Source organism: Planococcus citri, chromosome 5 (genome assembly GCF_950023065.1).
Source record: "Planococcus citri chromosome 5, ihPlaCitr1.1, whole genome shotgun sequence".
In the NCBI taxonomy this organism is placed as follows: Eukaryota; Metazoa; Arthropoda; class Insecta; order Hemiptera; family Pseudococcidae; genus Planococcus; species Planococcus citri.
This window is the reverse complement of record NC_088681.1, coordinates 32,147,157-32,170,852: the sequence shown is the minus strand read 5'-3', so window position 1 is coordinate 32,170,852 and position 23,696 is coordinate 32,147,157. Positions and strand designations below refer to the sequence as shown.

Here is a 23,696-nt window from a genome sequence, read left to right as displayed (position 1 = left end):
CAACTTTATGGTTCCTCAAGAAAAAAAAAATCAGAAAATACCTGTATCAAAATGGCATAGAGTACGAGTGGAATACATAAGCCTTAGGTACGCTGCGTAAATATACGACCAGTTTCGAGGAAATTTTCGCCAAACTTGGCATTACGTTATTAATGACGAATATTACGTTACTCGGGTCTTAAAGTCTACGTAGGTATTTATTATCATCGCGAATGAGATGGAAAAAGGGTTTAGCGAGGCGTTCGTTATTTGTGCGGAGGTGACTTGACGCAAAGAGATACTCTTTGAAAAGACTTACGGTTTATATTACGGCAACGTGTGTACGTTGAGAAAAAAAATTCTGTTACGCTGAACTTGTTGCATATACCTACCTACACCCATGTCCCATACCCAAGAATATAGGATGATATGGAACGTGTATTAAAGCATTTATGTATTTGTAGCGAAGGATACGCGTGTACGTGTTTTATGGCTTTGTAAAGGCTTAACGTAGTGTGAACGATACGTGATGAAAATTTGTTAAAGGCGAGCTCGTTTTCGAGCCATAAATTGACGTAGAAATGAAATTGTCAGAAATTTTTTCTATATACTTTGTAATTTGTATATATGGAACTACCTACTTTATCGTACCGTGTACGAACGTGCACGGTGTGTAATGCAATATGGGAAATAGGTTGTTAAAAAAAAGCTGCACTGCGTTTAATTGCTTCCTGTTTATTATGTGTAAATTCGAAGAAAAATTTTTTTAAGGTGGTGGTTATCGAAACGAGGTATAGTGGGAGTGGGAGTATGATCTTGTCGTTCGGGTGCCTCAAATTCATCGTTAGTCCAGAACCCGAATAATGAATGGCAATCTCGGATTTTCGTTCGAAAAAGCTATAGAATGATGTCCTCCAGAAATTCAACATGATTTGGGTGAAAGTTTTTTTTTTTTTTTTTTTTTGATTCAAGGAAATGCCAAAATAAGTATAGAATAAATTCTAATGACGAGCATCATTTACCCCTCCCCCTCCCCCTCAAAAAAGACCAATAAATTATTTTTCATGTCTTACTAATGAAAAGACGATCGAAAAACCGGAAACGAATCGAAATAATACTTCAAATTCGAGCAAATAATTTTTCGATAAATACTCGAGAAACCATGAAAATATCTACTTAATAATAATGATTATTTCCTCATCCCACTCGTTTTGCAGCGATAAGCACCGTACATTGACTATTTATACTGTCAACCAAACCATCAGTCAGAGAACGAGAATGTGTGAATATGTGCGTATGAAATGAACATTGAAACGTCTACTAAAGTTCAATAAAATTACATTTTCGATCGCAATTCAATATCAATGACTCATTGGCCATGATTAAACAGTATCACTACTCAGATACATGTTGACTCAACAAAATTACTATATTGCTTTTAAAAAATTTCAATTTCAATTTCGCAACAATGACCCATCATTTACTTACGTCACTAATCAAAGAAAGCATTCGTAATGATACTTATCATGAGAAAACTGATAAACATCATTTCTCTCCATCTCAATTACCTACGCACATTTCAAAAAAATTAAAACAAAAATCCATTAGGCGATGAAAAAAAAAACCTAACCACTCGAACGACAAATTAATCGACAACCCTCGATTAGTTTAAGTTAGGAAAAAACACTTGAAAATAAGATCAAAATGGTTAAAGAAAATAATACATTCGCCTTTGAAAAGCTCTAAAGTGAGATACTACGAGTACACAAGCCACACTTTTGTCGTATTACGTCATCGTAGTATGACTTACTCCATCTGCCGAAATTCAATGGTAACCCTTTATATGAGGGTCTATACAGCGTATTATTGGGTAAAGCCCAAGATAAACCTAATCCGGCGAAATTGTTGTTGTAATTAGTAAAAACGCCTCCATTTCCGATCGTGTTTCGAGTCGCTTAGAAAAGTAAAAAGTAAAATCATAGAAACAATATAACGCTATTTCGCTAATGGTCTGATTTTTTTTTTTCATACTTCGATATTCGATCCTTTGCAGATCTGACGAGAGCAATCTGGAGTGGGGGAGGGGAGGGAAGGGGGAGACTTTGAGAATACTCGCATGATGAGATTTGAAAAAAAATTTCAAAAGCAGTAGATGATTTTGTTTTGAAATTTAATGAAATTTTCTGACATTTTGAAATCATTCGTCTCTGATTTCCAAAACGATTTAGAGAGAGTGGGGGGGGGGTAAGAATTTTCTCGTTAAATTATTTACTCTTAGTCATGTGACAAATACTTAAGTCAGAAAGCAATTCAGAAGAGCCAAGTCTTATCAATCAAGTAATGTTTTGAAGCAAAAAATTTGAAAATTCGTATTTTTCTAACAATTGTAAAATTAGAAAGCCCAAAAAATTTCTCAATTCAAAAAAATGCCATTTTATTGAAAGAAAAGACAACTCAAAATTTCTCCTCTCTTTTCTATTCACAGATCCCCATAAAAACTGAATTTTAAAATGATTTTCAAAAACGGAACACTGATGCCCTTTTTGAGTCATTCATTTCTCAAGTCCTCCAAAAAATTGGGACCAAATGCAAAATGCGTTTTTTGCCTCCCCCTCCACAATATTGCAAAGTTGAAACCAGCAGAAGAGAAATCCCCCCACCACCACGAAAAAAAAATTTCGGAATATTTACACATCGGTCAAATTTTGATCTCCTTCCACTCCATTCCAGCATTAAAAATTTTGGTCAGAAGAAAAATTCAGACAGACAATTATCTTTAATACTTATCTGCATTTATTCAAAATTTTAGTACTCTTGAAAATTGATCTTGGGACAATTTTCATCTTTCAAATTTGAGTAGTATACCTCAAAATGAATTTTGAAAATGAAGTACAATTTTTCGAAATGAAAATAATTATTCAGATTAAAATAATTTTTCAAATCTTACAATTTCTACGCCCTCCTCTTGCGGAATTTTCAAAAAAATTATAAATTGGGATGGAGATACCCTCACAGGAAATTACAGAAAAATCTATGAAAATTACTCGTTTATTGTCATTTTTTATAATTTGTATCAAAGAAAATTCATTTTTTTTCATTTTTAATTCGAAGGATCGTGTTGGAAATGAATTAGATTAATTTTTGGTAGTTGGATGTACCAACTTAATCATTTCAAATTTCACAGTGCAGTGTGAAAAGTCAGAAAAAGTTGAATTTTTCATGTTAAAAATACATTGTACTTACACTAAAAATTTCCATAAACCAAGTTCCTTTCGAATTTTATTTTGGTTGAAATTTTGAATGAGCAGGGTGACGTCGGAACAGATCTTCAAATTCCCTCGAAAAATCACACATGGTGGGAGAGGAAGAGGGGGAGAGCTAAATTACGAAAATTTAGATGCAATATTTCAGAACATTTTAAGTGAGCTAATATGGATTTTTTGCTTTTTTACTTCGGTTTGAGAGTTTATTATCCCTCCCCCCCCCCCTTTGAAATGAACGTTTCGAAAATCAGAAAACTAATTTTGAAATTTTTTTAAAGAATTGGCTCAAACTCAAAATTTTTTATAGGAATACATGTATTGAGTGGAAATCACATCCACTACAGCGCTAATCCTCCCTCCCTCCCCCAACCAAATTGCTCTCAGGTCTCAAAGGGTCGATAAACTTCAGCTCTGCTGAGTCAGTACACAGTTGACAATAATTTGAATGCTCGACTCACCTGGAACACTTCTATTAGATCCGAAGGCAGGATTATTATCGAAATTAGCGAACGACGATTCGGAACACGACGAAGAATCCAATCCGGACGAGCCAAAAGGATCAACGGACGATGCTGAAGACGACATCGGAGATTCGAAATTCGTCGGGAATAACTGACTGCTGTTCGTCGACGACGTTACAGAATTGGCTTTAGATGAAAATTGAGACCGTACTGCAGGCTGAAACCGCACAAATCATACCGCCCACTGAATTAATATACACATTATACAAGACGTGCTAATTGATACTACGCACAGACACACGCGCGTACAAATAATAATTCATTATTTATTAACAATCCATCGATTGCCGGCGTGTGTTTATTAATATACCATACAAATAACTATATATGTAACTAAATATAAAAATCGACACGAGCATCTCGATCGATGCACCAATTAACAGCTGTCAAAAAATATATAATATGAAAACAAATACAATAAAACACACTCGATAAACGAGTTTTTTACACGATTGCGGCGCGTGGTTTTTTTCTTTCATTTTATTTTTCTTACGCGAATTAGGATACTAGGTCGCGCGCAATAATTTTTTATTCGATATGGCGTCGATTTCAATACGATCGGCGATGCGTTTGCTGAAACGCGACAAAAAAAATAAGAGAAAAAAGGAGCAGAGCAGAGCCTGGTTAATGACGTTGTTTCGAGCATCTCTACTTCGTATTTGCCAGTGACATACGGTCTGGAAAATTGTTAGAGGAAGCGTGAAAAAAACCATGTTTTACGTTTAGTTCGAATAAAAAACCAATCATTCGATTTTAAATGGAATCAATTCTGTCCAAAACATATAAAAGTAGATTTTTTTCAATACACAGATTGGTAATTTTGAGCATTTAAGAAAATTCCTATTTTGGAATTTTACCATTTTAAGATTTCGGAGGATACCGAAGTTTGGAGCATACTTTGATAATTGAATAATTCGACCTAAAAAAACTTCTTCTATCGAGTTGCACGACTTTAAAACTAAAGAAGTAAAGATACCGAGGGTCGCGGTAATTTTTTTCTCAAAAAAGGACACGAAACTTTGGTGCCAACTTTTAAAAGACCGAAAATACGAAAAATTCGAACGTACGCGACGGGAAGTTAACAAGATGGCATGAAAAAAAATCACAACTTTTTGCTCATCTTTCATTCCGGAGGAGCTAAAATATAAATGAAAAATATTATTAAGTATGGCATGGCACAAAACACGAATTTAAATTAACGCACAACCCTGCATTTTAAAATAACAACTTTTACTTTACGAGATTAAAGCAAAACTTATCCATTTTTGTTACCAGATAACGAAGTAGATTCTTAATTATCTTCATTCATGAAATGGGGTTTTCTTTAATTTTTCAACAAATTTTCATAATTTTTAAAGAGTGCAGACTTTCCCCTTTTTTCTCCCTCTCCTCGCCATCGACACACATGGAATCTAATTTAATTTCATTTTTATAGCTAAATCTTTTAAAATGCGAATGTCCATTTTTTAAGACTAAAAAAAAAAATCAAAATTCGATCAAATTGAAGTAAAAGGCTGGAATTCGGTCGATTGATGCCAATTTCCAACCGTTCTGGAACATCCTAACGATTTTTTGATTTTCTGATAGACATCGACAGAAACGGATTTTGAAAATTTGGGCCCAAATCGACCCAAATCTGAGCCCATTTTGAGCCCTACATGATTTTTTTTTTTGAAAACTATCACATCCAAGTCTACAAGAGGCTGCCCAATGACTTGAAACTAGCATATTTTAGGGTAAGAGAAAAAATTTCAGCTCATTTCTTCCATCAACCAAATCCTTCAAAGTTTAAGTTCTCAAAAGGAAATTTTGAATTTTTCTAGAATGACAACGGATGATTCAGAACTCAACTTATGATGTCATAAACATTAAAATTCACTACGGCTTGGAAAGCAAAAAATCAATAATTGATTGGAGTGAGCGAAGGGGAGTAGAGGAGTGACAAAAAAATCAAGTTCAAAAATTATTCAATTCCAAACCAACTTTCAGTGCGTTTAAATTTTGAAAAAATTCTCAAACGTGGAAAAATCGATTCACAGAACTAAGATTTTGGATTTCAAATTTTTTTACTCGGAATTAACCAGTCATTTTGGTACGAAAATTATTCCACGTTCTGGTTCTGTTTTAAAAATTATTCACCATTCTAATCCATGCGAAAAAATAATCATCGAAGAATTTCGTACCAACAATAAATATCTTAAGCAATGACTCATAGGCTAATACGTATCGTGACAATCTGGGCATAATTTTCTTCCTAATGAGTAACACTCGGTAGACGGTAATTTTATGATCGTTAAAGGAATATGTACTTTGTAGTATTCTCCGTAGTACGTAAGTTCAAATTTTTACATTCCCTCCTTATTTTCGGTGCATGTGTAGTAGAAAATTTATCAAAGAGAAATTTAAGCATCCATTCATTCAAAAAATCAGATTCACTCATTTTTAAAAATTTGATCTAAAAGTGTTATCGAAAAAGAGGGCTACTGATCTACACGTTTATCAAGTAACAGTTTCTAACATGAATTAAAACTATAGGAAAAAATATATCTGCCTCTTGATTGCCATAAATAAAATATTCAACAGTTTATTGACCGAGAGTCGATAAGTAGCAATTAATCAACATCAATTAGAAACCCTCACATGGAAAAAAATTATAAAAGAAATCTCACCATCGTATAGTTAGAAGATGTCAAAAAAATGCAACACGAAAAACACGCGAAAAGTAACGAAACGAAAATGAAGATGAAAAACTACTCGTTTACCGAAAAAAAAAACACGACACTTAACCACCTTCACTTTCGGTCTATCGCCTCGTAAATGAATGAATTTCTATTGCAATAATGTGTATTTATATAATACTTAGTTGGCGACATAAACAATTGATAAGAAAAAAAAAATCCCCCTTGAAAAATTCAACCATCGTGTTATGTACTTATCGCTGAGCTTTTTCCGGTCAGATTCTCATTCTCGTTTTGTTTATCTACGTAGTGCGTAAAATTTACAAATAAACCAGCGGAAATGAAGCACTGGTCTTATCTTTGGATTTTACTATAAATATAATAATTTTCGATGGTAAGTAAAATCAATCGAAATAGTACGTCACTCCTTCGAAGAGAAATACCGCAGGAAACTGGGCGATTCTTGAACTTTTTTCATTCATAAATTTCCAGATTGTAAAAAAAAAAAATCTTCACTTTTTAACTTTCTCGTAATGTCAAACGTATGGTAGGATTAAATTTTCAACTGCTGGAGTGGATTACAACATTTTTTGGAACAATTACAAATCACTAGACAAAAGTCAACTTTTGCCAGAGGTTCAAGATCAGTTAAAAAAAGATCACTATCGATTTAGAGAAGGGGGAGGGTGGGTTCGACTTTGGCGATCTTAATTTTAGTTTTAAATGTTATGAAAATTTCTATAATTTTTGACAATTCGTTGAAATATTTTGGGATTTCAGAGTATATGTTCACGTCTCATTAAAAAAACTGTTACTTAAATTTTCGAAATCAAATTCCAATTGTACTAGCAACGTGACGTATCCTTTTTTCGGACGAAGATGAGTGGTTTGGGTTTGGTAGGATTAGTAAGTCAGGTCTCCTCTCGATTTATCGGATGATTCATTCATTAGAGAACAATTTTTTCACCTCTAAATAAATCATTCACAAACAAATCATCTTCTATTCTGATTGATGTTATTTTTGAAACAGTCAAATTTTGCCTCGCCTTTCTTCCCTGGATTTGATTATAGGTAGTGATTCATTCGAGAACGAATGAATCGCCGATTTCGAGCAAATCGTTTGCGAATGAATTGAGTCTAGTTTTTGATAATACATACGTACTTGTGATTCGTTCATTCGCGAACTATATATTTTTTCTTTTAGCAAATCGTTCGTGAACAAAATCATTTACAATTTTTATAGATAGATTAGATGTTTCATTTAGTCTTTGATTTGATTTCAAAGTGAATCAGTCTTTCTCGACTCACTCCAATTTTAATTGATAGATTTGTTAAAGTCAAATTTTATGGCACCTATTAGTATTATTCTTTTATCTGACCTGATTTACATGGTGATTCATTCATTCGTGATTTATTGTTCGCTTCTGATCAAATCGTTTGCGAACGAATCATAATGAATTTAAAAATGTTACGATTCTTTATGAAAACAAGTAAAAAAATCCATTAAAAGCTCAAAACAAAAATTACACAGAATATCGACAAAAATTTCTAAAATCTGTCTCGAAAGTGGTACCCAAAGTAATTCCGAAGTGGTGTCAAATATAGAAAAAATTATACAAAAAATGAATAAATTTGTGCGAAATTATCAAAAAATCATCAACACAAATAAGGTTGAAAATCCGTTTAAAAAATTGAAAAAATACGTAAAAATTGCCTGAAATGAAATTGTAAAAACTTCTCAAAACAAAGAGGAAAAGAAATATTCGAAAGCCAACAACGAATTGACGTATTTTATACCCTATATAAAAATTAATGAAGGTAATGCAAAATTTTAAGGAAAAATTCCCAGGGTTGAAAATATTTCACATTTTTTTCTCAATTTTCAACAGTTTTTATTAATTTTCTGATGAATTTACTCGATTTTGTTCATACGAAGTAAGTACGTCATTTGTAAAAATTCCAGTAGGTAGTAATTTTCTGAAATTTTTGAAAACTCTTTTCATATGTGACTGTGTTTAATTATTTTCCAAGTAAGTTGAGCTGATTTTTCATGAATTTCAGAAAACTTTTTCCATCACGTAACGGCAATTTTGATGACATTTCGTCAACTTTTTTCAGTTATTTACCAATTCGATTTATTTTCAATCAATTCTGGACTGATTTTGCCATTTCATCACATTTTTCTCATATAAATAAATTTACTTCTCAATTTTTTTTTTTTTTCGACAACTTCATATAAGTAATATTTTCATACGATGTATTTTGGCTATAAAGTATGAATTTTGATTTTTCGTTTTTGACGATTCCCCAATTCTCTGATCAAATTTTTTCGTAAAATAGCAGCCTGATTTTCTCATCTTTCAATTGAAGTTTTCTCATGAAATTTTTTCAAATTTATGAGTATAATCATTCTCGAATGTCAAAAAGTTGAAACCAAAAAAATTTTTCTGTTGAAGAAAAATTGTTTTTATTTTTCAGCGTCGATGAATGTTTTCAAACTCCCTGTTTAGATAAAACAATAATTGGAGGAAATTGATCAGCAAAAGGCATTCTTTTCGGATTTTTTGAGAATATTGTAAGTAAAGATTTGTTGATAATAAGTCACTCAATTTTCTGAAAAAATTTTTGAGGTGCATCAAAGTGAAAATTTCACACCATATAGTTCAATGGACATTATTACCAACACTATTCGCTGAACGACTAATTTAAAGGTAAAAATTCTAGGAATTTTCTTATCTTTACGTTCCAATGATACGAACGGTATAGAAATCAAAAATTACACATTTGATAATAAATTGATAAGGATAAACAATAAGAAACGCGGACGAATAAGGATACGATCGAATGCTTTCGTGCTCCTCACAAACAACAACTTAGTTTAACCTGAGTGAGTAACGATCGATTAATTTTTTCCAACGAAATTCCCATCAAGCTCGGTATTTCTCTCTCTCTATTTTTTCATCGTATACTCGTATTTACTGTATATTTCCCAATTAGCACACAGAAGTACATTTATATCATCTCGCGGTAACGATCCCGATACAAACGCGGCTATTCCGCGAAACCATTATTAAAAGCATTCGATCGAGTGACTATGAGCTTTGTAAGTAAAATATAAAAACCACAACTAAACAGCTTGTGAGCTCGATCACCAGAGTCAATCAATTAATAGTTTACAGGTAGGTAGTTGAGGTTGTATGTACATAAAAGACCAACTCACCTGCGCTTTCGTCGACGAATCTGATAAATTTTGACTGGACGGAGAATTATGCGATGAAGAAGACGTAGATGATATCGAAGACGGCGTTCTCGAACCGTTTGCGAAATTTAATACGCAATGTGTATTAGATATAACAGGATCGGCGTAATACCTGCGAAAAAATTGGAATATTTTAACAATTGGAGAAAATTTCCAAATTTCAATCGAGTAAAAAATAACACAAATAAAGCACATTTCCTCGTACCTTTTCTTTTCGTATTTGGCTATCATGAAATCTTTTATTTGCTGTTCGTCTTTTATTGGTATTTCAGCGTCGTACAATCCGAGCCACAGATTTTTACAGTACTGAAACACCATAAATATACACACAAACGATAATTAATTTTTAATACATTGGTAATTACTGTTTTTTTTTCTTTCTTTACACTTTCTCTACATAGCGTGTAGTGTACATATACGACGCCGCGCCGATGACGTCATCAACCTCCTTTCCCGTCCGGTAGACATCGGATGTACAATTTATCGACGATTTACTCTTTTTTTCCGACACAGCCAACGCAAAATATACACCAGACCACGTTATTTTTCTATAATTACGATTGAAACAGATCTACCAAAACGATAAATGAGACAGGAAACGGAAAGGAGGGGGTGTAAATGAAGCCGCAAATTGTTAAAACAATTCGATATCAGTCGGATGCAATTTTTTCAATTAAATCGATCTTATAGACGAGAAAGTCAATGATTTATGAAATAACGACTCACGGCAGAACAGAACAGGTGAAAATGAAAATGATCATAAATTGGAAGACAAAAATCATTTTTTAGAAAGGTAAGCATTAACTACGAAGCAGGCAGAGTGACTTAAAAATTGAGAATTGGGTCTTAAAAAACACTTAACAGAGTGACCAAAAGGATCTTTTTGTTTTGAAAATCTAGATTCCTCTTTCCCTAAAAAAAAAAGCATAATGTAGGAGAAGATAATCACGCATTAAGTATGTACCAGAGAAATCGCCAAAACCACCTTCAATAATGTTTAAATTTAAAAAAAAATCATATCCTACCTCAAAGAAGCCGGAAACAAATATTTACCGTTTCACAATCGATTTCTAACACATGAAACCTACCTATCGTTCATCGAAAAGCGAAAAATTCGAATAATACAGCAATGCTCACGTATCAATTTTGCAAACGAGGAAAAAAAAATAAGCACTGTAAGAATGTAGTCAATTTGAAAAAATAACCCATAAATACGAAAACAAAACAGAATTCAAGGCTAAATTACGTTTTAACGAGACTGAAGATTGAAGACTAATCACTTTCTTCGCCTTTTACCTTGAGAAAAATTGAAAAACTTGTTTCGATGAACGAATTATTTTTCGCAGAGTAAGTAACTGAAATTAAATACAAATAGCCTGCGTTCGACAGCGAATTCAATTAATTTTCAAATCCAATAGAGGTAGCACAAGGTGTAAAATGTTTAAAGCTGAATGTAATTTTAGGAAAATTGTATTTACTGCGAAGTAAATGCTAAATACTGAATCACAATTCAATTTATACGTAATTTAAAATTCCTAGAATACCTAATTCCATAAATAACGCCAAAATAAGAAGCATAAGCCATCAGCAGCAGCTATTCGTCGATTGCATCATTGCAAGACAGTTTTTACATTTGTTTTGAACGTTCAATTTACTGTACAGATATGTGCATTTTTTTCATAGAACTCGTTACACGTATTTTTCCAAATAAAGATGAGCCAAAAAAATTGTATTCCTGTTTCCATCCTACGGTAGAAAAAATTCCGAAAATGTTTACTCCTTTCAAGAAAAACGAATTCTAACGAAAGCTCGTTCATTCGACAATTCGAACCAAAAAAATTCATTTCGACGTTCAATTTTACAATTCAAATACTAGGACCGATTAAATTCCTGAAAAAATTGGGGGAAAATACGTGTCGTTGGTCGGAAAATCGAGACGAACAGGCACTACAGACGAGAATTTTCAGCTAGTTCAACCTTGAACTTGACATTGCTTCTAGTTCGTAGTTATAGCTTGTGGCTGGTAGTGGTATGTTTTGGTGAAATGAAAATATAACATCGGTTGTACATACGAAGAAGAAGAAAAAAACCACATATTCGCACAAATTCTAACGTAATAAAAATCGTATGTCAATAAAGAGTTGAATCGGTTCAGAGAAGGCAAGTGTAAGCCCCGGAGGCGAATACATAGTTGGACGCTCATCGGTGATGGCATTTCAACTAAATCAATAGCGCGCATCGGCCATTACTGTCTCTGTCTTACTTCGTTTCCTCTGGATTTCATGATGTCGATTTCTTCCGGAGTGAATGTAGCCATGGTAATCGATTTCACTCGATGCGGAGGAGTCAATCCACGTCTGTAAAAATAAACATACGCGGATTTAGTCACCAGCGAGGTCGAAGCGGTTATCGTCAACGTCGTCATTAACGTGTATTAAAAAAAAAAAAAAAAAAAAAAAATGACATCTTCATCATTCATACAAAATACCCATAGCCGAGCTTCGCCGAGCCGCATCGCTCGTGTTCGACAAAGTAGTCATTTATCTATTTCCGAGAAATTTTTCGGCTTACGCAAACAATTTTTTCCCCCTTTCCTTTCGTAATTATTATCGCATCGTCTTGCATTTCCTCATGCGATAACGCTATGTGGTAGATAAGATTATGTCGCTGTCGTGCATTTCATTCAATGATTCGTATACGAGTTGGGAGCACATTTTTCAGTTCCTTCTCCTACAAGATTACAAATATTCCAGTCGTCATTGCTCGTAAGCTCACTGCAGACATTGTTTAAGTGAGCCAAAATAAAACACTGCCCCTAGTTACGTATCAAAAAGGTATGTACATCATGCTTCAAATTCAAAGGTCTCAGGGGAAATTGATTGGATCTGATCAGACCGGTTCAAATCAAAGTTGATATCGGATTAAAGCTATATTCGTATACCTGATGAGATTTAATAAGAGAAGGCCTAATCGGATCTTACCATACCTGATTGATCACACCTGTCTTTGAACAGAACAAACAAACAATGACTGATTCTAAGCAATGGACCCAAGACGAAGAGAAAAAATTTTACCACAAAATTGCATATTCATCAATGAAAGAATAATGAAGAGAGAGCCAAAGTAAAAGGTTGAAGAATGAGACATACATACATACAAAAAAGATTAAACGCATTCTTCTCCTATTTATATCATTTTAAAGCAAAATTTTTTGTCTACTGAGATTTTAGGGAAAAAATCAAAACATTCATTTGAGATCTGATTTCCATACTCATTTCAATTTTGAAAGTACGAAAATTTATCGTAGACAGAACCTATTTTAGAAAAAATAACTCTTGCTTCTCAGTTTTTTATTAGTGCAAAGCTTTTCAAACACCAAGTGTTCATAATCAGGCTTAAATCACTTCGAGTTGCTATATTTGAATTTATGCTAATGAAAATTATTTTTCTTTGAAATTTTTAAACCCACAGAACAGGGTTTTGACAACGTGTCTGACAAAACTTCAAAAAGGAAAAATCAGGACTTTCGATAGGATATTTATCAAACAATTCATAAGTTCTTTACGGAGGGGGAACGGCGAGGGGAAGTTTCACATTATACACGTCAATTTGCCTATTTTTCAATATCAGGATATCTTAAGATTTTTTCGGCGGAAGAAAGGCGTTAGAAATATCTTTACCATTTCAATTTTTCATTAGCGAGGCATCCAGGAAACATTCTAAAACTTTTTTTGGGAAAGAAAAACAGGAGTCAAAGTTTTACACGTAAATTTTAAGTTTTCGGTGTCATGAGGTATATTTCAATATGGGGGAGGGGGGAGGGAGTGGCAATATTTTTACCATCTTAATTTTTCGTTTTTCAAATTTTTCAACCTGTTTTGAGCGTTTTCAATGAAATGATAATCATAATTTTTGGATCCAGACATGATATTTTTGGAAAATTTCTAATTCAGAATGTCAAGAGAAGAACTTTCATAATACATACTTCTTAAAATTTTTTAAAAAAAAAATGTTCTTTAAAATGACCAATAACACAGGAAAGAAAGTGAATGAAGTTGAAATTTTTCCATCAGTCAGATGGAAAAACTACGAATTTTTTTCAAAATTTCGCAAAAAATGGAAATGAATTGAAAATTTGAAAAAATCAGAACATTTGGATAAAAATCAGGACAATTGCAGGATACGCAGGACTGTTAGACAGTTAGACACCCTGTTTGAAGGTGCAGAATACCCAACAAAATCTTCATCTGCAGATATGCCTTTTACGTCTCCTAATCTGACGTATGCGGCCCCTCTCCGGGAACGAAAAAATCATTTTTCAAGCTATGTTTCGAGTATTTCGACCTATTTTTAGCCAGAAAATTTCAAAAGGATAATAATTTCTTTTTACGTATTTTTAGCTCTAACATACAAACTTGGCTTATTTTTCACGAAAAAAACAAACAATTAAACGAACATTTTCCTCAAGAAGGGCTCGAAGGAAATCCAGCACATTCAAATTTTTTCAAAACCTATTTCTACTTCTTAGGTACGAGTTCTTAGAATCCAATACCTATTACAGTATAATAGAATTTTTCTAAAATTGGGAAATCCAGAAATTCGCGATGGTGGAAAATAAAATGAGGAATTAACCTAATTTCATGCTATCTACCAGCTACCTACACTTATTTGACCACATTTTGATTTTTTTGAAAATTATTATAATGCGATTCGGATTTTCAAAAATTTGCCAATACAAGATCTTGGTCATTATTATTAATTATTTTTGCCCAGTAAGCAATTTTCTGAGAAAAACTCGTAGAAACTCGAGTGGTTACGTTTACTCCGAAATTTTCACTATACGAATAGGCTTCTGATAGTCTTATTCAGAGAAAATCACTTTCGAAAATTTTACCATCGTTAAATTAATTACATTTCTATACAGATGAAGCTTTTACTGAGAAATCATTATCATCAGATTCATTACATAATAAATGTAATTTAACAGAAAAATGCAATCAATTTTTCGTGGAAATTTCATAATTGCATCGTTACCTATTCTCGTGCGAGTAAATGTATCTCAGATGGTATTGAAAAATGACGGCTAATTATAAATAAGCAAGAAAATCGGCGTAATTTTTGTATAAATTCTTTTTTCTTTTCATTGAAATCGAACGAAACGTTTAGATCGCATATCACAATGAGTTAGGGCTACATTTTGTAACACTTGCCCAACATAAATCAAATACCGAAAATAAAAACGAGTAAATTCTACGAAAACTGTAGCTACCTAACCACAAAAAAAAACAAATGAATCACGAGAGGGAAAAACAAATTTAAAATGATTTACCTCGTAATAAGTAGCCTATTACATTTATATGTATTGGCAATGGTAATGAAAAAAATTCTGCCAATATTAATATCGTAAATTAAAATCACGAGTAAAAAAAAAATCAATTAGGTAGCTACGGAGATATCGCCAGCATTAGCATGTACCTACGTATTCCCTTTCAACTGCCTTTCTCTATCTTTCTTTCCCCACTCGTCGTGTATTCTTCATTGAAAAAAATGTTGATATGTGTAACACCACCAAACCAAGGTATTATGGATACGTATTTTTATTCTTTTATTACTCGAAGAGTCGCAGGAAACCGCGAAACCGTAGAAAATAATTAATTCGTACCCACATCAAAGTTTAAAATTCAACTCGTGTAAAAATTAGAAAACAGGTAGTCTGGTATATCGAATAGCGTTTTTAGATACGATTCTCTATACTCATTCGCGTATCGGAAATTCACGGGAAACTTCACCTAATACAAATACGATACGTGAGACGATTGGTAATACGGTGGAAATAGTTATACTGTCGCCATTTTACCCGTCATTATACCGGAAAAATGATTCTGAAAACCTTTCAAAGTCTGAAAAGCTTTGAAAACATGTCAAAGAAGTGTATCATATCAAATTCATATTGTATTATACGAAGTACATGCAGATGAAAATTTTTGAAATAAACATTCATCTCTGAATTTATCGTTGAACGTTTTTGTATCTACACTCCGCATCAGTTCCGAATAAATGAACGAGAAAAATGCTCGTATTGCTGACAATGTGTGAAAAATTAAAATATATCTATGTCACGAACACTCGTACCATGATAATAGTCCTTCAAGTTAAATGTATTGTGTACCTCGATCTGTAAAGCATCCTTTGAAAATGAAATAATTCGGAAGATAGATAACATTTCTTTCTCCTTTTTTTTTTCAACAAAAGTTTGCATCAGTTACCCCGGTTTTCTCTCCTATTTACGTACTATAGACGTGAATTATCAGCAATGAAAATGAACTAGGAAGAGGGTGATGCATAGTCTGACAATAGAGGTATCATTCTCCACTGATAGAAAATTTTTTGAATTGGATAAAGCTAAATAGAAGGAACCCGCAAAAATACATCAAAAGTCACAATCTCAGAAGCAAAAACACATTCTATCGATTTTTCGTAAATTTTTTGAAAATCGTTGGATCAAAAATGTGAAAAAATATCCATTTTAATAAATTGACCTAGAAAACCTGAAATTGGATGTGCACCTTTTTATCAACCTCCCAAATCGATTGGAAACCGTTTTGCACTGTTTTGAGCCGTTCTGGAACCTCCAGTAGATTTTTGAAAGTTGAAATTTACACAAAATATTACCCATTCAAGTTGCAAAGGTAAAATTTACTTTATACCCTAATTTCAGCATGCTGGGTTGATTCGAGATGATTTCAAGCAATTCTGAAGCCTCCGGCCATATTATGGAAATTCCAAATGTTCAAAAAGTGTCATTAAAACCTGTGCAAATCATCAGCTTTTGCACATATAAACGCGATTGGTGCTCTTTAGTGACTCCTTGACCGATTACAGACCCTTTTTCCTAAATTGGTTTTTGCCCGATTCAAACCGTGCATTTCTCCAGCGATTTCATTGTTCAAAATTTGAAAATTACGCGAGTATGAATCGACAGAAACCGATTTTCGAAAAACGGTGTGTCATTGGTCAAGTAGGTGACTAACAAGCCCTAATTGTGTTTATAAAATGCCTAAAGCAATTTCCATAGTTTTGAATGGTACTTCTTAAAAATCTGGAATTCGCAAAATGTAGCTGGAGGCTCCAGGTCGGCTTAAAAGCACCTCCAATCAATTCAGCATGTTGAAATCAGGGTAATCCAATAAATTTTAGCTTTTAAACTTCATTGGGTAAAATTTAATAGAAAATTCGATTTTCAAAAATTTTCTGGAGACTCCAGAATTGCTCAAAACGGGTCAAAACTGTTCTCAATCGATTTGAGAGTTCGAAAATAGGTCGCATATTAAATTTAAGCTCTGTAGGTCAATTTGTGAAGATTTTAATTTTTTTTTCATTTTTGGCCTTTTGGTTTTTAAAAATTCGCCTAAAATCGAAAACTTTACTATATCACCTGAAATTTTGACTGATAATTTATTTTTGCATGCTCTTTCGATTTAGCTACGTACGGTTCTGAAATTTTTGTATCAGTTGGGTTGGAATACCTCAATAGTGAGAAAAACAGTATATTTTTCAAAAAATCAGCCCTCTCCTCCTCGCTAAAGCGAGATTGAGAACACAATGGAAAGTGTATGTAGATTGAAATTTCCTATAATTTTACTCATCTACGAGTCAGGAAAGTATTCGATTACTCTGCCTCATTTTAGGCATTAATTTTACAGGTTCACTTCAGATAGTCGAATTGGTGCAATAGGTCAACTTTGACAATGATGAGAAAAAATTTTGACAAAAATACAGGACATCAGCAAAATTTTTGTAGGGGGGTAGGCAACTGTTTTTCGATGTTTATTCATTCAATCTCCATCAAAATGATATACCTATATTTTTTATTTTTTTTTGAAATACGTAGGTATTTTTTAGATTGGAATGGGAATTCATGGGTTTTTTAAAGTTTTTTTTTTTTAGCGAATTTTCACATCAATTGGAAGTTTTTAACCCACGTTTGTTTGAAAAACATTCAAGGGCTGATATGACCACTTCAACTAGCACGCAAACCTTTCGTATGGAAACCCAGATATTCATAATTTCACTCTCAAAGCGATATCTGATTAAATCATCGATTCAGTCCTTTTGCCAGTAAAAACAGCAAACTTTCAACGATGGAGCATTTGTATGATTTAATTAATAATTTCCCAGATTCAATTAGTACCTAGTCATGATAAAATCAGTAAAATCATTGATTCAACTGAAATAATGAGTTAATGACCAACTACTTTAATATTCTTCGACCAACTTGACGATGAAATTTCACGTATTTATGACTCAATTTTGTCCACCTATTTTTTCGATGAAATGACAAAAACCCTCTGATACAAGTTCGCAGAGCACCAAGACTCAGCACACTCGATCAATTGGAAAATTTTCCCATTCACCATACGAAACATTTCGATCGAGTTTATTAATAAAACTAGTCACATCATCGACACGCGATCCTCGTTTTAGAAACGAATAAATGAGAGACAAATCGTTACAAGTACCTTCATACAGTAAAGCAATTAACGACACACCACGAAGGCGAGTTATCATACATAACCCATGCTACCAGCATCAGTACAGCTACCAGAGAGCGGTGTATCTAAAGTACATACGTACAACAAGTCATTAATAAAGTAGTCATTTCGTGTACGTAAAGTCATTCATGAACATACGCTTAATGGTTAGCGAAATTAAGCAGAGAATAAATCCATCAGCGGCGTATAGAGCAAAATTTTACCACACGACTGAAAAATCTTATTATCCTACGCCGGCCAGTCCCAGTACCTAAACCTATACAGTATACACAACACACATTGGTCTCTAAACAGCTTCCTTGTACTCGTGGCGGTAGTTTTACTATAAGAATGTATCGAATAAACAAGTACGTGATGAAAAAAATTGCCAACGTTATAAAGAATTTTACTGCGCAGTTGAACTATCTACATAAGAGCGTAAACCTTGTACTGGCATAAGTAAGAGAAAAAAAATGTTATTTATAGCGAGTGTATCACACGTACACGCATATTACTACAGGGAGTAGAAGATACATTTATGAGTATAAATATAGGAAAGTAGGCAAAAAAAAAATTACCCAACAATGGAAAATTTATCAAATATATTGGTCATAAATCCATAGGTAGGCACTAGGCAGACACTGAAGCTGAGAAAAAATTTCAATCTATCAATTCATACCCACATATAGGAATCAAAAAGCATCGTTCATTCTCTTCTATGTATATTTTTCTCTTTCGTTTCGATAATTAGTAGAGAGGAAATTATGCAATCGTAGCATTCTCGTGAATGAGTTGCATGTATGTACTTTAGGCCTACGTACTCGTACAAGATTCCAAGTTCCCCGTAAATCCGGCGAATTATGCTACCGAGAAACACATCGTTATCATGTTTTGGTTCGTGTTGGAACGCGTGCATGTGTTTTGTGTATGATGTCATAAGTTTAGTGTTATTTTCTCATCTCTTCTGAACGACACGACCCAAGATTTCGAGGAAGAAATTGAGAGATGATAGAAGATGGTACGCGGGTATGAAATGAACATGGGCATGGGCATGGGTATGGACAATGACGATTAAAATAGATAGTATCTAGATGCGTGTCGCTGTCGCGGCTAAACGGGAAAATTCAATTAAGTCAGCCTATTTAGAAGAAGAAGGAGTAAAATGCTCTTTGTGAGTCATAATCGTACGATGAATGATGACCCGAAAGCGAGCTTTCAGGTTTTTAATTGTCATCTCCTGTATAGACGTAAATATCTACATCAGAATGAGAGTGTGAATTCGTTCGAATACATTTTTCATGCGATTTTACGTAATATCGTTTCCTCTGTAAGGATTCCTTATTTATTCTAAGAGATAATCGTTTTGACCTTTCAAGACGTTCTCTATGGTATAAAAATAAGTTGTAGAGCTTTGTAGAAAAACTCCAGGTTCCAAACAAAAGATGACCATAATCGTGTGAAACTATAACCATACCCTTCTGGTCTTTCCTATCCATTCAGAGAAAAAGTCAATAATTGGGAAGATGACTTTTTCAACGTAAATAACTCAGAATTGTCAGATAACAACTAAAAAAAAAAGTTTTTTTTAGCGTCATTCATTTTGCATTTTGCTCGTTTTCATTACCTTAAAGCAGGAGGATTCATAGGATAGCTTACAAAAAATTCTCATTTGTTTTGAAAATTTTGAGGACCCTAAAGGAATTAACATTTTTTTAAATAGGTAGCCCAAAAAATCCGCAAATAGGTGCGAATTGCGAAATTTAAATGGATAACGTTTTAGTCATATTATGTTTCAAAAAGTCCAACACATTGACACCAGCGAAGGGAATATAATATTGTACATATTTTTTGGAGGAAAGGAGGAGCTTTCTCAAAAAATTATAAAAAATATCACAAAATATGCTTATGATATTTGTAATAAAGTCTTTCTACCAAAAAACACTACAAAATCTCCCTCCCACGCCCTCCCCCACCAAAAAAAGAGTAAACAGCTGCACACTGGCAAATTTTGGAATCTATGCACTATTTTGGTGATGTACAATTCTGATCAACATCACATATCGACTGTTCTGCGGAAGAAGGACTAAACTGTTTTTCAGCCTTTTTTGAGACAGTGACATTGAAATGAATGAGACAAAAGGGCCAAACTGACCTCATGAAAAGTGAAGTCAGTTTGGCCCTAAAAGGCTTGAAGTTTGGCCCTTTTGTCTCATTCATTTCTAAGTCTCAAAAAAAAATAATGAAAAAACAGTTTGGCCCTTCTTCCGCAGAACAGTCGATATTGAGACCCTATTTCGAAGTGAGTAAAAAGATGTATTTTTTAAATGATTAAGCAGGATTACAATTTTTGCCAAAAAAGTGAGACTAATTTAGCGATTTTTACTTACTTTTTTGCAAAAAAAACGAGACTTTTTAAAACTTATTTTTGAAGGAAAAATCATTTTGTTTGTTTTGTTTTTGCGGAAAACTAAATTAATAAAAAACGAGACTTGCTGCATAGTTGCAAATTTTGGAATCTATGCACTATTTTGGTGATGTGTATTCGAATCAACATCACATTTTGAGACCTTATTTCGAAATGAGTAGAAAGTGTATTTTTTAATACATTAAGCAAGATCACAATTTTTGTCAAAAAAGAGAGACTAATTTAGCAATTTTTACTTATTCACTTTTTTGCAAAAAAGCGAGATTTTTTGAAAATTTTTGGAGGAAAAATCAGTTTTTTTTGGGGGGGGGGGGTTTGCAGTAAACTAAAATTTTTAATAAAAACCGAGACTTCAAAGAAATTGTGATAAAATGCCAAGAATTCTTGCTGTTTTTGGTTGAATGCGAGACAATGACAATTTTAGCAAAAGGCAATACTTTTTAGCCAATTCTGGCAAAAAATCAAAACTTTTCAGAAAAAAGAGATACATTGTCATTTTATGGAAGAAAATTGAAATTTTTCTTAATTTCAAATAAATAGCGAGATTTTTTAGCAATATTTCTGGTAAAAAAACGAGAATTTTTACAATTTTTGAATAAAAGCAGGGCCTTTTGGCAATTACTTACTAGCGAAAAAATGACGCTTTTCGCCTTAAAAAAACGAATTTTTAGGCATTTTTTGGCAAGAAAATGAGAATTTTTCGCCAAAAAGACGACTATTTTTAGCATTTTTTTTGGAAAGAAACAAATCTTTTTGGGTAAATTCGACAAAAGGCGCGACTACTTACGATTTATGGCAGAAAGCAAAACTTGGAAAAATTTTAATCTTTAAACATTTAAAAAAAGATAACTTTAGTAAATGTTACTTTCAGTAACTTAAATAACTTGATTACTTGAATTAAAAAAAATTCACCCATCCCCTCACTGACCGTTCCCTCAAGTTTTACATTACACAGCTGAGATTTTTTTCGAGAACTATCCTATGGGTCACCATGTTCCAGTGATAAGAAAAAACTTGAATTTGAAAGTTGGAAGAATAAAAACAAAATCAAATGAATGATGTATTCAATCAAGAGTTCCCACAACAAAATCATCACTCAGAGTAATCAAATATCAAGTGAAAAAAAAACGAATCATTCCATTTTTTTAAAAAACCAAGCAATTTATGAAATTGGGTTGGCCTCCAGAATTTCTATAGGTATTTTGCATTTTAATAAGAATTCAAAGTTACGTACTACACTGCACATTTCCAATATTTTCTCGTTGAACTACACATAATTACTCGGTAAATTTGAAAAGACGTATAATTTCTTTTCAGAATTCAACACCCCTCTTCTCCTCTCCGTGTGACATGTTCAAATCATAATTTTCAACATTATACGTATTTGAATGCAACGCATAATACCACTCTCAAGCATTAAAAAAAATCTACAATCTTATTTTTTCGAAGAAACTCGAGCAATACTGGCTTCATCAGTTTAGTATATATAGTTACTTGGTGAAATCGTAAAATTTCACTTTTTTGTGAACGAGCAAAAAAAATGACAATTTAAATGTCATACTAGAAGTAAGTACATAATGCTCGAACATCTTGTACGTATTTTTTTCAACAATTGGTAGCGGTACAAAAAAAGTATAATGAATATTCCCACAATTGAAATTCAAAATTTTAAATGTCTTCGTCATTAAAATACGTTATACAAAAGTACCAGCCAAAAATGAATAAAGACTTAAAACTCGAGTAAAACAGCTCACGAGGGAACGATTTGAAATAATCACTAATTATCTCCGATCAGAATGAAATATCCTTCGTTGAATTTTCACCATAAAATTCAGCATTAACCATTTTTTGAAAATTAGTTCCATAAATCTTTCGCTGGTGCAAAATATAGCCAATATTTTCAATGTATCAATACTATACGTCAATTGCAGCTCGCAGGATAGAAAACCCGTAATATATTTTGTACATTCCGTGTTTTCTGGTCCCAGTGCGAAAAATTCAGTTTTTCAATCGTCCAAATTTCAGCAGAGCAGCGCATCAGCCACACCTTTCAGCACCATGCTTCGGCACACGAGCAAGTCTTTCGTCTTTCGCATTCTAATTCGGTAAAAATCGATCGTCTGATAGAAGTATACTCAGGTATGGGTAGGTATACCGTACATAAATCTTCCATGACACCTGCCAAGGTACCTACATTTTGTACAGTCGGTAATGGTAATTCGTCGTAAGACCGCAACTTTGCATCGTTTATTGCCACGAATAATATACTTGTGCACGCGGCCATGGGAACAATAATCACGCGAAATACACGTACCTAGACCTACTACCTAAAAATACAGTATTGGAGAAATAGTACGTCTATACGGTATAAAGGTAAAGCTGTAAAAGGTGCAAGGTGGGATGTAGAAAAAACGTAATGGAAACCACGTTTTTCACATGAGTTCGTGTTCGCTTTCTTCATCATAGGTCTAGGTATATTAGATGAAGGGCTCGGGCACCATATGGTTCGCTGCCCAAATCCATCATAGAATTGCATAGTACATATATATAGGTAGGTACATAATATACTATTTACTCGTATATGTATGAACGGTTTATTAATTGACACACGCGAATATGCGCGAAAATTCGCATAATTATATTAATTAGTCGAGCGTTCGCGCGTGTACTGTACGATAGCGAGTACATTTGCAATCTAGTAGATTTAGCGGAAATATAGGTAGGTAGTAGGTACTCTTCATCGTTGTGCACATGAAATATTCGTAAGCATATACGATTTTGATTACACAATTACACACACTACAAATTCATACATACATAAGTCTCGTAACATTGCCATAAGCGCAGCAGATCTCTGGTCTCCAAAGTCATACGCATACTGATCGCAGCGCAGGCAAACATTCTTTTCTAATTTACTAGGTTATTGTTTCCACCATCCGTACACTACACATAAGGACGGACGTTGACACAAGGAAGCTATTTAAAAACCTAGCTTTGAAGCAGTTTTCGCTCTTTTTATTTGACATACAGACTGTACACT

General features: G+C 33.3%; 1 protein-coding gene across 2 annotated transcripts in view; it reads right to left on the bottom strand.

Annotated features, from left to right (window-relative positions):
* The window catches only part of drongo (Arf GTPase activating protein drongo), a 41,623-nt gene that overhangs the window by 8,846 nt on the left and 9,081 nt on the right, over window positions 1-23,696 (bottom strand). Inside the window, exons 2-6 of one of the 2 annotated variants that reach the window (XM_065369391.1) lie at window positions 11,964-12,057; window positions 9,906-10,006; window positions 9,662-9,812; window positions 3,701-3,920; window positions 1,790-1,933 (exon numbers count right to left, since the gene is read on the bottom strand). In XM_065369391.1, coding sequence (XP_065225463.1) covers window positions 1,790-1,933; window positions 3,701-3,920; window positions 9,662-9,812; window positions 9,906-10,006; window positions 11,964-12,057 — 710 coding nt within the window. The remainder of the gene's footprint in view (window positions 1-1,789; window positions 1,934-3,700; window positions 3,921-9,661; window positions 9,813-9,905; window positions 10,007-11,963; window positions 12,058-23,696) is intronic. The other variant, XM_065369392.1, reaches the window with a different exon arrangement.